The sequence below is a fragment of the Stegostoma tigrinum genome, chromosome 22 (assembly GCF_030684315.1).
Source record: "Stegostoma tigrinum isolate sSteTig4 chromosome 22, sSteTig4.hap1, whole genome shotgun sequence".
NCBI classification, from domain to species: Eukaryota; Metazoa; Chordata; class Chondrichthyes; order Orectolobiformes; family Stegostomatidae; genus Stegostoma; species Stegostoma tigrinum.
The window spans coordinates 11,268,414-11,282,784 of NC_081375.1; the positions used below are offsets into that span (position 1 = coordinate 11,268,414).

The window sequence follows — 14,371 nt, forward strand, 5'->3', positions numbered from 1 at the left end:
AAGAAAAGCAGTTTTTTTTATAACCCAGAGTGTAGTGACAATCTGGAATGCAATGCCTGGGAGGATAGTTGAGGTAAATTGCCTCTCACCCTTTTTAAAAAGTATCTGAATAGCGCTTGGCATGTCACAGCACTCAACGCTCTAGACCAAGTGATGGGAATTGGGATTAGGTTGACAGGAGCATATTACTGCAGATGCTGTAATCTACTGAAACCAAAAAATGCTGGAAATCGCAACAGGTCAAGTAGAATGCATAGAGAGAGCAAGCTAATGTTTCGAGTCTAGATGACTCTTAATCTGGGTTTTGAAGAGTTGTTTAGGTTGAAGGTCAGGTGTTCTTCACATGTTGGTGCAGACTCGATGAGCTGAAGGGTCTCTTCTGCATTGTTTAGTTCTGTGAGGACTTCAAACTAAGTGTTAGGGTGTTGGGAAGAGGGGAGATTTAGAAAGTTAAAGGACAAGGCAAAAAGTAGGACAGCAATGTGGTAATGTCAGCTGTTGTGTAACAGGATGGGGCAGCATACAAACGTACACTATCAAATGAAATCAGGTGAAAATGCAGAAATGTTACTGCCGCATTCATATCCGGATTAATCGATTGCACATACAGAAATAATGATGGAAACTCGGTTGCAAAGCATCCGTGACTGTGCCTGCATGTTCACTAATATTTGACATTTCCAAAGGAAGGTTAAGAAGAATAGATGGAGTAACGGAGATCTGAACCGTTGAGAAATTATTTTGATTTGAAAGATCAGTGTTGAATCCGCTTGAGTGGTGAGAAATAGAAGGGGAGTGATGTCATTCATGGGTAAAGTCTCCTAATAGTAATTACATTGTAGGACAGAATACAAGTTTTTAGAAATAGTGGATTATCCTAAGAAAAATACTACAATAATCAGAAGATACAAATTTTCAGATTAAATGAATTATTTAGCCTAAATAAGCCGGAAAGATGAGCTCAGAGTATGTTTTGGGATAATTCTTTTACAACAATATCTTTTTAAACCAGAAAGCAAGCTATTTTAGAAATGGTAATATATAATGATGCTGGATTAATTAATGACCTCATCAAGGATTATCTAAGTAAGAGTGAACATAACATGGTAGAACTATGACACATTCTCCGAGAGTGAGAAGTTTGGGTCAAAAACTGGGGAAGGGTCACACGATCTGATTTCTCTTCACGTACTGCCAGACCTGCTGAGGTCTTCCAGCAATTTGTTTTTGTTTCAGATTTAAAACATATGCAGTTCTTTGTTTTTATTGGGTCTGTAACTAATGGCTTAAACTTAAATGATGCTGAGAGGAAATCTAGAACTGGGGCATATATTAAAAGTAGTGGGTATCTCATTTTAAGATTAAGATGTGAAATTTCTATTGAAGATCATTAATTTTTTGTAATTCTCCTTCACACAGCATTGGAGCCAGGATCATTGAACATATTCAAGGATACGTTATGTAGATCAGAGCTCCACAATGATGTTTCACGTTTATGGAGATAAGAAGAGTGAATTAAGGCCACAATCATAAACTAGGATTGTATCAAGTTGCAGAACAGGCTCCCTTATGTTCCAATTTCTTATGAACTTGTAATAAGCTTCAAATATATAATGTCGGGTGAGGTTAAGGCCTTATTAACTTTTGCTTGAGATACTATTTCAGTTAGGAGGAGGAAAGAGAAAACAGTGCAGTAACTTCAATAATTAAGCGTAATCCATTGTACAGCAACTTTTGAATAGTCTGTGCTGTACGAAGGTAAAACCGGCAGTGGTGTTGTGTCGTAGCTCTCAAATGAATTGGTGATGCATTGTATTCTGAGATCTTAGTCAGGATTCAGAAGTCGGCTGGTGGTCATCAGTCTATACTGCTGTCACACCTAGTGAAGCTCCTAATTTGCAAAATCTATACAAATTTCTTCAGGTGATGCTGTTTACAGAGAACAAATTTTACCTCGGTCAGCACTAGCTTCTGATCTACATTGTTATTAGTGTTGGCTTTAAGAAGAATCAAGCTCTGGAATTCACCAATTGCTTTAAAAGTATATAGACCATAAAATTACATTTAGAATTTAGAATTTATTGTCATGTGTACTTTTACAAGAAAAATACAATGAGAAGTGTTCTAGGCTGCCTTACCATGGCACCATATTAATGACAACCATTCAGCTGTATGTAAATATAGCAAATAACAGTATATTCTGTTCTGTTATATTACATATAATTTCTGACTTTTAAAGGGTGAGACTTGCTGCTGTGCAGGTACTTTTTTGGAAAAATGTTGACCACCAGATAAACTAGTTTCTGCTATTTTAACTTGACATGAATGCCTGGTGATGGTTGCTCAGCGGTCAAAGGCAGGCAAATGTTTTTAATGCGTACTTTCAAATACCCTGAGTATTATGTTTTCTGACAAGACTGAATATTGTAGCAAGTGTTTAAAATTTTAAAGTGTAGAAATTTAACTTTGAGATTGTTTCAAGTTGCATGACCTGGAACAAGTTAATAACTGGGAAAAATGAATTCTGACCGAATAGACACACCTTACTGTGCTTAAAGCATACTAACTTGCCTTTTAAGAGGCTTCAGTTTCAAGGAAGCAGCCTGTGATGGGCAGGAGACAGGGGATGGTCAGCTTGGGTTTCTGCACTGGTTGATGGTTTCACCGTTGTCTTATTATAGGCCAGTATGGCTTTGTTTCTTTACTTAAGGATTTTCAGCATTTGCTTCTGCAGCAATTTGTGCAGTGCCTCTAAAAATCACAATATCTCAGGGTGTGAAGGAAATAGATACTGACAAGGAAGATGAGAGAAATGTTGGGAAAGTGATGAAAAAAGAATACTATGATTCACAACGTTTTCACCAAATTTGAGATTGAAATTATCATCTCTCAATGTGGAGGAGATTTAGGATTGGTACTGCTTAGAAAAGCCATTGTGAAAATGATTTAAGATGTGGAGGCTGAATAACATTGTGAATTTGTAGTTCGTGTTAAGTGTTTTGATCAGTTGTGTAATTCTTCTGTCAATACTGTGAACTGTTTCAAATTCCGTGACATGTCGGTCTATAAATAGCTGAGGTTTTTTTTGCAAGTTGTTTCTCTTTAACGCTAAATTATATTGATCAAAACACATGTATGTATGGGGTTTTTTATAGTATGAAAATTCCATGTTTATGGAGGAGGCATCTGAATGAGAATGAAGTGTCTCAGTTTGTTGATCAGAACTTTCAGTAAGACAAGAATTTTCTTGAACTTGGAATTTGTGTTTTAAATTGTGCCATGAAAAAAATACTGAAGTAAAACTGCAAGCATATGTCAAACGTTGTTTCTTGAATCTTTATTTGACTTGTCCTGTATTAAATTTGCTATCAAATGAGGTATGTTTGGAAATAAGCCTGTACTAAATTATGTATCTTTTTGCAGACCCCAATGTTCCAAATGTTCAGGTGACTCGATTAACACTGGTGTGTGCATGTGCACCTCAGCCCTTAGAATTGGATTTAACAGGTCAGTAAAGCTACCTGCTTGAGATCTGTGATCACCATGTGCACTTCTGATCATGTCATTTTCAAAATAGTATTGAAATCCAATTTATAGTTTGAACCTTCAGTCCCCTCTTCTGGTTGCAGTTTAATTGGAAATAGTGTTCCAAATCTATATTTTCAGTGCAACTTGCTTTTGTACCATCATTTTAGTTTTTAAAGACTGGAAATGTTGAATTCCTCCTTTAACAGTCTCTGGGCAAGGATCCATCTCGTTCTGTTCAGGTGTGAATATTCTCCTTGTCACGTTGACCAAGGGGTAGGTGCAGTGTCAATGTGTGGTCTAATCAAAACACTGCCAACTATTAAGATGATTTTTCTCAGGCCTGTTTCCACCTCTGTAACATTGCTTGACTTCGTCCCTGTATCCGCTTGTTTGTTAAAGCCTGTACTGCCTTTGATTTGACTGTTCCAACATGCTCCTGATTTGGCCTCCGGCACCCTGTTGTCTGTAAAGTTGGCATGTAAAATTCTGCCTGTGCTAACTTGCACCATGTCACCCTCCATCTCTATGCTCAGTGACCTATGTTAGTTATTTTGATCAATATCAGACGAGCATTTCTTACCTTCCTCCAGATTTCTCTTGAGCCTCACTTTTGCCAATGTCTGACCTCCATCCATTATCTTTGGAGATGTTCATCTAATTCTGACCTCAAAATTTGTGATTTCAATTGCTCCATCATTGGCATACAGGTGCTCAGATGCCTAGGCCTCAAACTCCAGAATCCTCACCCCTACCACTTGCTTGAAGATGCTCCTTGAAATTTGCCTCTTAGACCAATCTTCTATTTGGATTGTATTGCTTTTTGACTTGCGCCTAATTTTGTTTAAACCCTTGTGAAGCATCTTGAAGACTTTATTATATTAAACGCACTTTATAAAGCCAGAACAGTATATTGTAAGCACCCCTTTAGTTAGAAAAATAATGTGGATGCTAGAAAGTATGAGTGTAGAGTTGGGAGGTCATGTTGTAGCTGTAGAGGACATTGGTTAGGCTTCTGTTGGAATATTGAGTTTAGTCCTGGTCTCCCTATTGGAGGAAGGATATTGTGAAACTGAAAAGGATGCAGAAAAGATTTGCAAGGATGTTTACAAGGGCTGTAGGGAGAGGCTGAAAGGTTGAAGATACTTTTCCTGGAGCATCAGAGGCTGAGGGGTGACGTTATAGAAGTTTATAAAATTGTGGTGTCACAGGGTGAATAGCCAAAGTCTCTTCCTCGGGTTACGGGAGTCCAAAACTGGAGGGCATAGGCTTATGGTGAGAGGGAAAAGATTTAAGAGGCAACTTTTTCACAGAGGATGGTGCATGTATGGAATGAGCTGCTAGAGGAAGTGGTGGAGGCTGGTGCAATTACAGCATGTAAAAGGCACCTGGATGTGGACAATAGGAAGGGTTTAGAGGGATTGTGTCAAATGCTGGCAACTGGGACTAGATTAATTTAAGATATCTGGTTGGCATGGATGAGCTGGACCAAAGGGCCTGTTTCCACGCTGTACAACCGTGTTAGTGTGAAATAAAAGCGAAGTGCTGGCAAAATTCAGGTATGGCAGCGTCTGCGAACAGAGAGATAAGAGTTGATTATTTGAGTTCAATGTGATTCTTCCAAAAAAAAGTCATACTGGACTCAACATTAACTGTTTCTCTTCCCCTCCTCCCCAGTCCACCCCCCTCTCAGATCCTGCTACAGGTACTGAATTTCCCCATATCCATTCTGTTAGCTTCATTTACAGCTTGCCAGTGATTGGACATGTTGACTATAAAAATCCCATTAAACCCCTTGATTTTTTTGAATATCTGTTTGAAAACTTAATAAACACTTTGTCCTTCAACTAGCATGTTATACTTATTCATACTAGACCTTTTTTATTTTATTAATATTTGGTCTAATTTATTTTGTATTCCTGGATTACCTCATCAAATTCAATAAAACCTTTTAAATTTAATGTCTGAATTCAAATCACTAATGGATATTCAAGACAGGTTACCTGAGGTCACTTCAAGTTGTATCTGATTTAAATTAGCTTCATATGTTTTGAAGCTGAAAGGGAAGAGCTGTTAAATGTTAGAACCAGCCTCCTTTTCTGTGAAGGATTATAGAACAGTTCAATAAACTGTGCTTCATGCAATCATTCAATAGTTAGTCATACAACATGGAAACAAGCCCTTTGGCCCAACACATCTATGCCAACTAGGTTTCCTAAACTGAAGAAGTCCCATTTTCCTGGGTTTTTATTTGATTTATTATTCATATGTACTGAGATACAGTGAAAAGTATTGTTTGGCATCCTATTCAGGTAAATCACACCTTACATAAGTATGTTAGGGTAATAGAATGCAGAATATAATGTTACACCTGCAGAAAAGGTGCGGGGAAAAATCAACCCTTGTGAGAGGACCAGTTGAAAGTCATAACAGCAGGGAAGAAACTATTCTTGAATCTGTTTGGTATGTGTTTTCAAACTTAAGAGTATGAAAGGCTGGAAGAGAGTAATACCGAACTGGGAGAGGTCATTGGTTTCCTTCCCAAGGCAGCGGAAAGTATGGAGTCATTGGATGCCAGGCTGGTTTGTGTGATGGTCTGGATTGTGTTCACAATTCTCTAATTTCTTGCAGTCCTGAGCAGAGCAGTTGCCAAACCAAGCTGTGATGCATCCGGTTAGGATGTTTTCTGTGGTGCATCGAAAAATTGATGAGTTGTTGTGGACGTACTGAATTTCCTTAGCCTTCTGAGGAAGCAGAGGCATTGTTGCGCTTTCTTGACCATAGCGATGACATGAATGGGCCATGACAGATTTGGTGATATTTACTCCTAGGATCATGAAGCCCGCAACCATCTCCACCTCGGCACCAATGATACAGCAGAGGTCTGCCTTCCGCTCTGCTTTCTAAAGTCAAAGACCAGCTCCTTCATTTGGCCTATATCCCTCAACATTTCATATGAATTGGATTGTCAAAAAGTTTGCGATATCATTATATACTAGATGTTTAAGAGTATAGTTGTTTTGTACATAGACCAATGTTTGCTGAATTTCAAAGGCAACTCACTAAGCCAAGCTGCCTCACCTTTGTCATATTGCCAGTGCTAATCCCATTGCTATTCAAAACCCATGTTCTTGACTAAATTGCTCTCTATATTTGTGCAACGATCAGTTCTGTTTTAGATGCACTGCCATCTGTGTATACTGATTCTTTGTCTTCCTTGCCTCTACTCATTGACCTAGTCTTCAGTCAGCGTGTTCTGTTTAGGGAACTCTCTAATGTGCTCTGGCAGGGCACATAATTTTCTGCTTCGTAAAACTTTCTCTTTAATCACTTGTCTAAATCCTGCTTAGTTTCCGACACCTTTTTCTCTAAAGTAGTCTTGGACTTTTCACAATCTATGTATTTTAATGTATGCGCCTGCTGACTCTGCTCGGATTGCTTAAATTTTCGATTTGTGTGTAACTAAATGTTTTCATTTTCAGGTGATGTTGAAAAATTAAAAAATAATTCTTTTGCGCTGAAAGAGGGAGTTGAATACAAGATAAAAATCAGCTTCAAGGTTTGTTTGTATACTTGTAATTGTGTATTGAGATCACTTGGGTACTTCATTTTTGTGTTTACCTAACTCTGAATTCAGGCAGTTGCTCACCTGCTATAGCCTCCAACATCGCACATTTGTAGCCCTTATGTATTTAGCACAATGCCAGGAATGCCATTAGCAACCTGAAGTCTGGGATAGAGTATTTGCACATTTTGTTGGTTATGTTTGTGGAGCTGCTTCCACATAATTCTGAATTCTAAAATTCTTTAGAATAATGACTCCTTGAGTCTATCTTTAGACCTGTTTCTGTTGATGTTTCCTTTCTGTATGACAAAAATATGCTGAGAAATTTGGCAGTAAAATTTATAAAAATAGGAAGCTTTTATAAGTGTCATTGTACTGCAGCTGTAGCTCCAATTGCATGTTGAGAGGAGGGGAAATGATTTTTGCTTTGAAATCCATCACTTTATCTATTGCATCTGTGCTATACACAGTTTAGTTTATGGGGAGGTGATGCCCTGGTGAGATTATTGCTAGATTATTAAATCAGAGACTCAGGTAATGTTCTGGGGGTGGCAGTTCGAATCTCGCTATAGTAGATGGTGAGGTTTTGAATTCAGTAAAAATCTGGAATTGAGTCTAATGATGACCATGAAACCATTATGGATTTGGGGAAGGAAACTACTATTCTTACCTGGTCTGACCTACGTATATTTCTGAGTAAACAGCAATGTGATTGACTCTTAACTGCCCTCTGATCAATTGGGCCTGGCCAGTGTTGCCCATGCCCTGTTACAGAATTTTTGAAAAAAAGCTTTGTGTCCATTCTTACACCCAAATGTGTGTTTGCACAGCTAACTGCAGATCTGCTTGAAGGCAGTGAGTAATGAAATGTACAATATCTGTTTGTTAGGAATGAGCATGTGTTATATCAAACTCCTGACAAATTAACTCATGACAAGGCTTAACATCCATTGTATCAGTAGCTGAAAGGCCATATGTTTATTGAATCTCTCTTTCTCCAGGTTAATAAAGAAATAGTCTCTGGGCTGAAATATGTTCAGACAACGAGCAGGAGAGGGATCAAAAGTGAGTACAAATGTGTCGTGCTCTGAATGTGTAGTTAAGTCTGTCCTTCTAAAACACTTGCAATGAAAGCCAATTTTAAAAATTTGTAATTCCTTTTATATACCTTGCACCAAAGAGTGGGCTTATCCTCCCTGCCTCTCCCCAGTCACGAAAAACAAGCTTTCTCTTTACACCAATCTCTACAATAACTTTTAGTGCAGGTAAAATTTGATACAATTTGTCAAATTCAAAATTCACAGATAGGGTTGCTTTGATTTGAATTTTGTACTGATGACATAGATATCAGTTCTAGTTGCAGATAATTAAGTTAATCAAATAATAAAACTTGAATTTGCAGTAACTGGAAGGATAGATTTCAATACTCGAATATCTGATTTGGTCTTAAATAGAAACTAAGGGCAGTATCAGAATAGAAAAAGGTTATTGTTGCTCTATGAGAAGAATTGGGAAAGTTTTAAAAATCCAAAAATATTAGTCAGAAAAGTGATGTGGAGGGGTAAAGAGAATGAGTAAACCACTAAGGTATATGAAAACAAATTAAAATTTCTATTTTCAAAAGGAAGAAATTGGTACAAGTGTAGATTCTGTAAAGGATAGAAGCGGGGGAAAAAAGATAGGAATAAGAAAATGGCAGAAATGCTGATCAAATGTTTTGATAGTGTTTATCAAATAAAGTCAGTGCTTTGGGAACTAAATAATCTGATGAGAATGGGGAGTTTGAGGATGTTAACATTAGAATAGAAAAAGTACTGGAACATCTAATGGGACTAATCATCAAACCCCCTGGACATGGCCTCCATCCTAAGATTTTTGGGAATTAGTTGGAGTGATCATGGCTATGTTGGCTTTTTCATAATTCTCTTGATTCTGGAACAGTTCAGTGCATTGAAAAGTAACAGAAGTAAATGAACTGATTAATAAAGGAGGGAGGGATGAAACTGAAATGACAGGCCAAGTTAGCCTGGAATTGGTATTTGGGAAACAACTGGATTCTAAAAGCATTTTGTAAATCAACTTTGTGCATATCAGAATGCTAGGCTGACATCACTTCAATGAAAGGGAAGTTTTTTTTAAGTTTGATACACCTGAACTTTTAGAGGGTGTAGCGTAAATAGGGACAAGCAAGGAGATTAAATGTATTTAGTTTTTCAGATTGTATTTGATGAGTTACCATAAATTGTTGAAAAAAAGTGAGAGTTCATGGCTTTGGGAGTAATAAGTGAGTGCAGGTTGAGGTCAGATGAACGCATTAATCTGGTAATTTTCTGGATGACTGTATGTAAGATGTTCTGCCACTTCCAGCAGGATACCACCAGAAAACGCATCGTCTTCCCCCTTCCGTCTAATGTTCATGTTCCACGGGGCCTGCTCCCTCTGCAGTGCCCTGGTCCACTCCTTCATCGCTCTTAACATGCTTTCACACTCTCCACACTCTCCTCTCTGTTTACCCCCCCACCCACCACCATCAGCCATTGCCAGCTGCCCATATAATGGAAGGAGGAATTACCATGCCCTTTTTACCACCACCTTCCTCTGTTCAAGGTCCCCCTAGTACATCTTCCAGGTGAAGCAGTGTTTTAGCTGTACATCTTTGGTATGCTCTGTATTTACTGCTTATGATGTAGTCGTCTTTACATTGGCAAGACCAAGTGCAGATTGCGTAACCACTTTGCAGTGCATCTGTGCTCTGTCCATAAGAATGACCACAACCTTCCAGTATCTTGCTATTTCAACATATGCTGTCATGTTAACGCTTCCAGGCTCAGCCTGCTGCTGTGTTCTAATTACACTCAATGCAGGCTGGAGGAACAGCACCTCACTTTATACTTTGGTACTTTCAGCCTGCAGGATAAGCCACTGATTTCAATAATTTCAGAGCATGACCTCTGTCCTTCATTTTGATTACATATTCTCCCTCTCACCTGCCCCTGCTGTGTCTTGTTGTCTCTCAGAGCAGATTGTTTTCTCCTGTTCGTCGTTACACCTATTTTACAACTAAATCTTTCCTCGAGTGCCGCTCATCTGCTTTTCTGCTCCCTGTCCTCTATAAACAACACACAAAACCCAGCATCTTTTAGTTCTGAAGAAGAGGCATACAGAACTTAATGTTAATTCCATTTCTCTCTCCACAGATGCTGCCAAACCTGCTGAGGTTTTACAGCATAATAAAATGTGAGGCTGGATGAACACAGCAGGCCAAGCAGCATCTCAGGAGCACAAAAGCTGACGTTTCGGGCCTAGACCCTTCATCAGAGCCTCTGATGAAGGGTCTAGGCCCGAAACGTCAGCTTTTGTGCTCCTGAGATGCTGCTTGGCCTGATGTGTTCATCCAGCCTCACATTTTATTATCTTGGAATCTCCAGCATCTGCAGTTCCCATTATCTCTGAGGTTTTACAGCATTTTGTGTTTTCTGTAACAAAGTGCTGGGGCCCTAGTTATTTACTGTCGTATATCAAAGTCTTTTTAAATGAGACCAGGTGTTTTGTTTTCAAATTTGGTAATAAAAAAAGCCAAGTGAGGAAATAAGTCACAAAGAAATAGGTTCTGAGTAGACAGGGTGGTGACTGATGAAATATAATGTTGGAAAAGTGGGTAATTCACGGAGGTAGGAAAATAATTATTTTCGTAGTGAGTAGCTATGAAATGTAAGCTTTGAGGGCTTAGGCAACCTATATAAAATAGTTAACATGCAATGTAAAGGATGTGAATAAGAGTACTGTGTCCAGCTCTGGTCACCCAGTTATAGGAAGGATATTGCTAAGTTGGAGAGGGCTCAGAAGAGATTTACCAGGATATTGCAGAGTTTGGAAGGCTCGAGTTACTAACAAAAGCTGGATAGGCTGGGACTTTTTTCAGTGGCATATTGGAGCGTGAGTGGCAACCTTGTAAAGTTTATAAAGTAATGAGAGGTATAGATCGAGTTAATGGTAGTTGTCTTTTCTTTAGGATGGGGGATTTCATGACTAGGGGGCACATTTATTTAAGGTGATGGGAGAGAGATTTTAAAAAAGCATATGGGGAAAATATTTTACCCAGGGTGCTTCATGTGTGGAATGAACTTCCAGATGAAGTGGTGGTGTGGGTACGGTTACAACATTTAAAAAGACATTTGGATAGATGCGTGAATAGGAAAGGCTTGGAGGGATATTGGCCAGGAGCGGCTGGAGGGGGTGGTGCTAGTTTAGTTTGGGGATTATGTTCAGTGTGGACTGGTTGGACCAAAGGCTCTGTCTTCATGCTGTATGACTCTGTGAAAGCAAATATTGGCCTTGAGTTGGAGGGCAGGAGTAAGGAAATCTTCAGTTGTGGCCAAGCTTAAAATACTCTGCAGTTTTGTTCTCCATGCCCAAGAGGAGATGGTGTTACAGGGAACAGTAAAATCTTCACTTGAGTGATGCCTGGGCTGAAAGTGTTGTCCTCCTGAGCACAGGCTTGATGGAACAACACTGTATTCTCCAGAGTTTAGAAGAAAAAGAACCAATCTTAGTGAAACACTTAAAACTCTGAAACGACTTAACCAGTAAGTTGCCGAAAGGTGGAATCTCGAGGTCTCCATCAGTGGCTATTGATTTTCCCCCCAGGTTGAATTTTACTCTTTCCTTCACTCAACTTTTTTTTCTCTTTCTGGGCTCCACATCCACCAATTGCTTAGTTATCCCCCTCACCCGGCACACTCTTCAGCATATATGACAATGTTTTCCTCACTACAGTCAGTTCTGAAGAAGGGTCGCTGGACCCAATGCATTAGCTCAGCTTGCTCTCCATAGATGCTGCCAGACCTGAGTTTTTCCAGCAATTTCAGTTATTGTCTGATAATGTTCAACACAGTTTCCTGACTTTTTCCCATAACACAAAACCTCTGCCACCTGGAAGGAGGGGCTGCAGTGCATTGCAACCCAACTTGTTGGCTCCCTCCCATCCGGCACCATCCTGACATGGAACTGTGGTCAGTTGGTTGATATTGTGAAGCTCTGTTCTTGGCTGTGTTGTGGTATGCCAGACGGATCCCCTGGGGGAAACTGTCAAAGGCCAGTTAATGCTGGCCTAACCAGCTACTCCTGCATCCTGAGAGAGAATAGTAGCAGAATGGGAGAGACCCGGGAGTAAACTTTGCCATTTTTTAAGTAGCCGTGATTTACACTTGGCTGTTAACTTCATGTCAGCATAAATGGTTGAAGACCTAATGAGAAATGAAGCAGATGATTCATAATTCTTTTTGCTTGTATCCTTCAAACAGTTGATAAGACAGAATACATGGTGGGGAGCTATGGTCCACGTGACACTGAATATGAGTTCGTCACATCACAGGAAGAAGCACCCAAAGGAATGTTGGTGAGGGGCACCTATACTGTCAAGTCGCTTTTCACAGATGATGACAGGCACACCCACCTTGCCTGGGAATGGCAGCTCAACATCAAAAAGGATTGGAAAGATTAATCAACACAAGACCAACCGTAGTCCATCTGACAGAGGAAACAAATAAAACACCACCTGTACCAAAGTAATCTTTTTCGAGAAGGAACAAAAACATGAGATTTATACTGCACAGCGAGATCATTGGCAAAAGAAAATCAAAACACTTTTTTTTTTGTAAGACACAAGTCAGAGGCATGGCTGTGTTTCATTCCCCAGTCTCATTTTAGTTTGCTTTTTTCTTCCAGCAGCTGCCTTTTGTGGGGGATGGGGATGGGGAGGGTGGGACTGCAGTGATGCTTTAAAAGAGGAAGCAATGAGTAAATTAGACTTGGCTTGAAGTCTTGACACTCCACGGTGGAGCTTAAGCGCATTGCTAAGCTTGGAAATCTAAATGATTGTAATGTTTCAACCAGGTAAAAGAATTTAATATAAATTTAGAGGCAGTTCTCAGAGTTTAAAAGTGAGTCCTGTAATTTTTATTGTGTAACCATGTTGCCTTATGTATGCTAAAATTGTTTTTGGAAATAATCACGGAAGAGAAACAAACAAAAATCATAGAATTTCTTAGTTGAGGTCTTTATACTATTGGCATGGATCCAGAACCCATCTTGTCTGCCTAGGTGTGCTGCAGCTAGTCTGACCAATGCTGGCATTTCTGATGTGAATGCACGCTTATTAAAAGTAGTATTTCGAGTCTACAAAACTAAGTATTGAAGGCCTACAGTTTAGAAAGATTTTTGAACCGTGTCTTGACATGTTACAGCAGGTTGAATCATGTACAGGTTTTTAAGTAAGAAGTGCTATGTGGAACTACTTGACCATGTCAGGAGTGGCTGAAGTGTCAGCCAAAAAGATAAAGGAGCATTGCTTCAAAGTGTTGGAAAGGGATGATGGAACTCATGTTACGCCTCTTTGTGTTTTGTGCCTCACATCAATCTGTGTCAGTATTCCATTTCTGGATTCTCTGCACCATCATCCAGCTAATTTTAGTCGAATGGTTTCATTTTTAAAATGTCACATATTCAATAAAGTGTTCTAAGCAGCCAGCATATTATCATTGGAAGTTTGTAGCCATTGAGGTTAGAACTGGGACCAAATGTGATTTTACGTGTCTGTCTTGCCATATCCCCTGCTCTCCCCCTTTTACAATAATGGATTTTTTATGTTCTCATGACTCCTGTGTAGACTGGACATTAACAGATTAAAGAACCGTACTCTCATTTTCACTGCAAATATAATAAAATATTCCAACTAAATACTTGTTGTCTTTTGTCTGTCAGTAACTTGCGTAGTGCCTGTAACTTGAAGAAAATATCCTAAAGCATTGTACATACATTGTCACAGTCATACACCAATCCATGTGAGACATTAGGACATGTGGCCAGAAGTCGTCAGTAGGTTGCATGGACAATTGCTGGAAATCTAAAATGTGAAAGGGAAGGCTAAGGAAATCTCGCAGCATCTGCGGGGAGAGAAATGGTTGACCCTTGAACTTGAAGTGGAGGCTGTAAAGAGTTAAGTGAGAACATTGGGCATGCTCTTGTTGAATGGTGTAATTGACTTGAGAGAATCATACTGCTGTTTTACTGGGATGCTGACTGAGAAATTTTCCAGCAAATGCTGAAGTGAAAGAGGATCTTCCTTTCTGTTCCTTCTCCCATGAAGAGTAAACTTGAAATTTTCAAATAAATTTCAACACGTTGCATCGGCTTAAAACAAGTTTTTAGTATGTATCGTGACAACTCAGTTTTCTGGTTCCTAACCTAGACAGACCACGTACCCAAGGAAAAAAATACTTT

At 39.3% G+C, this 14,371-nt stretch overlaps 1 protein-coding gene across 2 annotated transcripts in view; it reads left to right on the forward strand.

Annotated features, from left to right (window-relative positions):
* Window positions 1–13,828, forward strand: part of arhgdia (Rho GDP dissociation inhibitor (GDI) alpha) — a 52,395-nt gene extending 38,567 nt beyond the window's left edge. For both annotated transcript variants that reach the window (XM_048555178.2, XM_048555179.2), the window contains exons 3-6: window positions 3,424–3,507; window positions 7,008–7,084; window positions 8,092–8,155; window positions 12,394–13,828. In XM_048555178.2, coding sequence (XP_048411135.1) covers window positions 3,424–3,507; window positions 7,008–7,084; window positions 8,092–8,155; window positions 12,394–12,593 — 425 coding nt within the window. In that variant the 3' untranslated portion in view covers window positions 12,594–13,828. The remainder of the gene's footprint in view (window positions 1–3,423; window positions 3,508–7,007; window positions 7,085–8,091; window positions 8,156–12,393) is intronic.
* The last annotated feature ends 543 nt before the right edge of the window (window positions 13,829–14,371 follow it).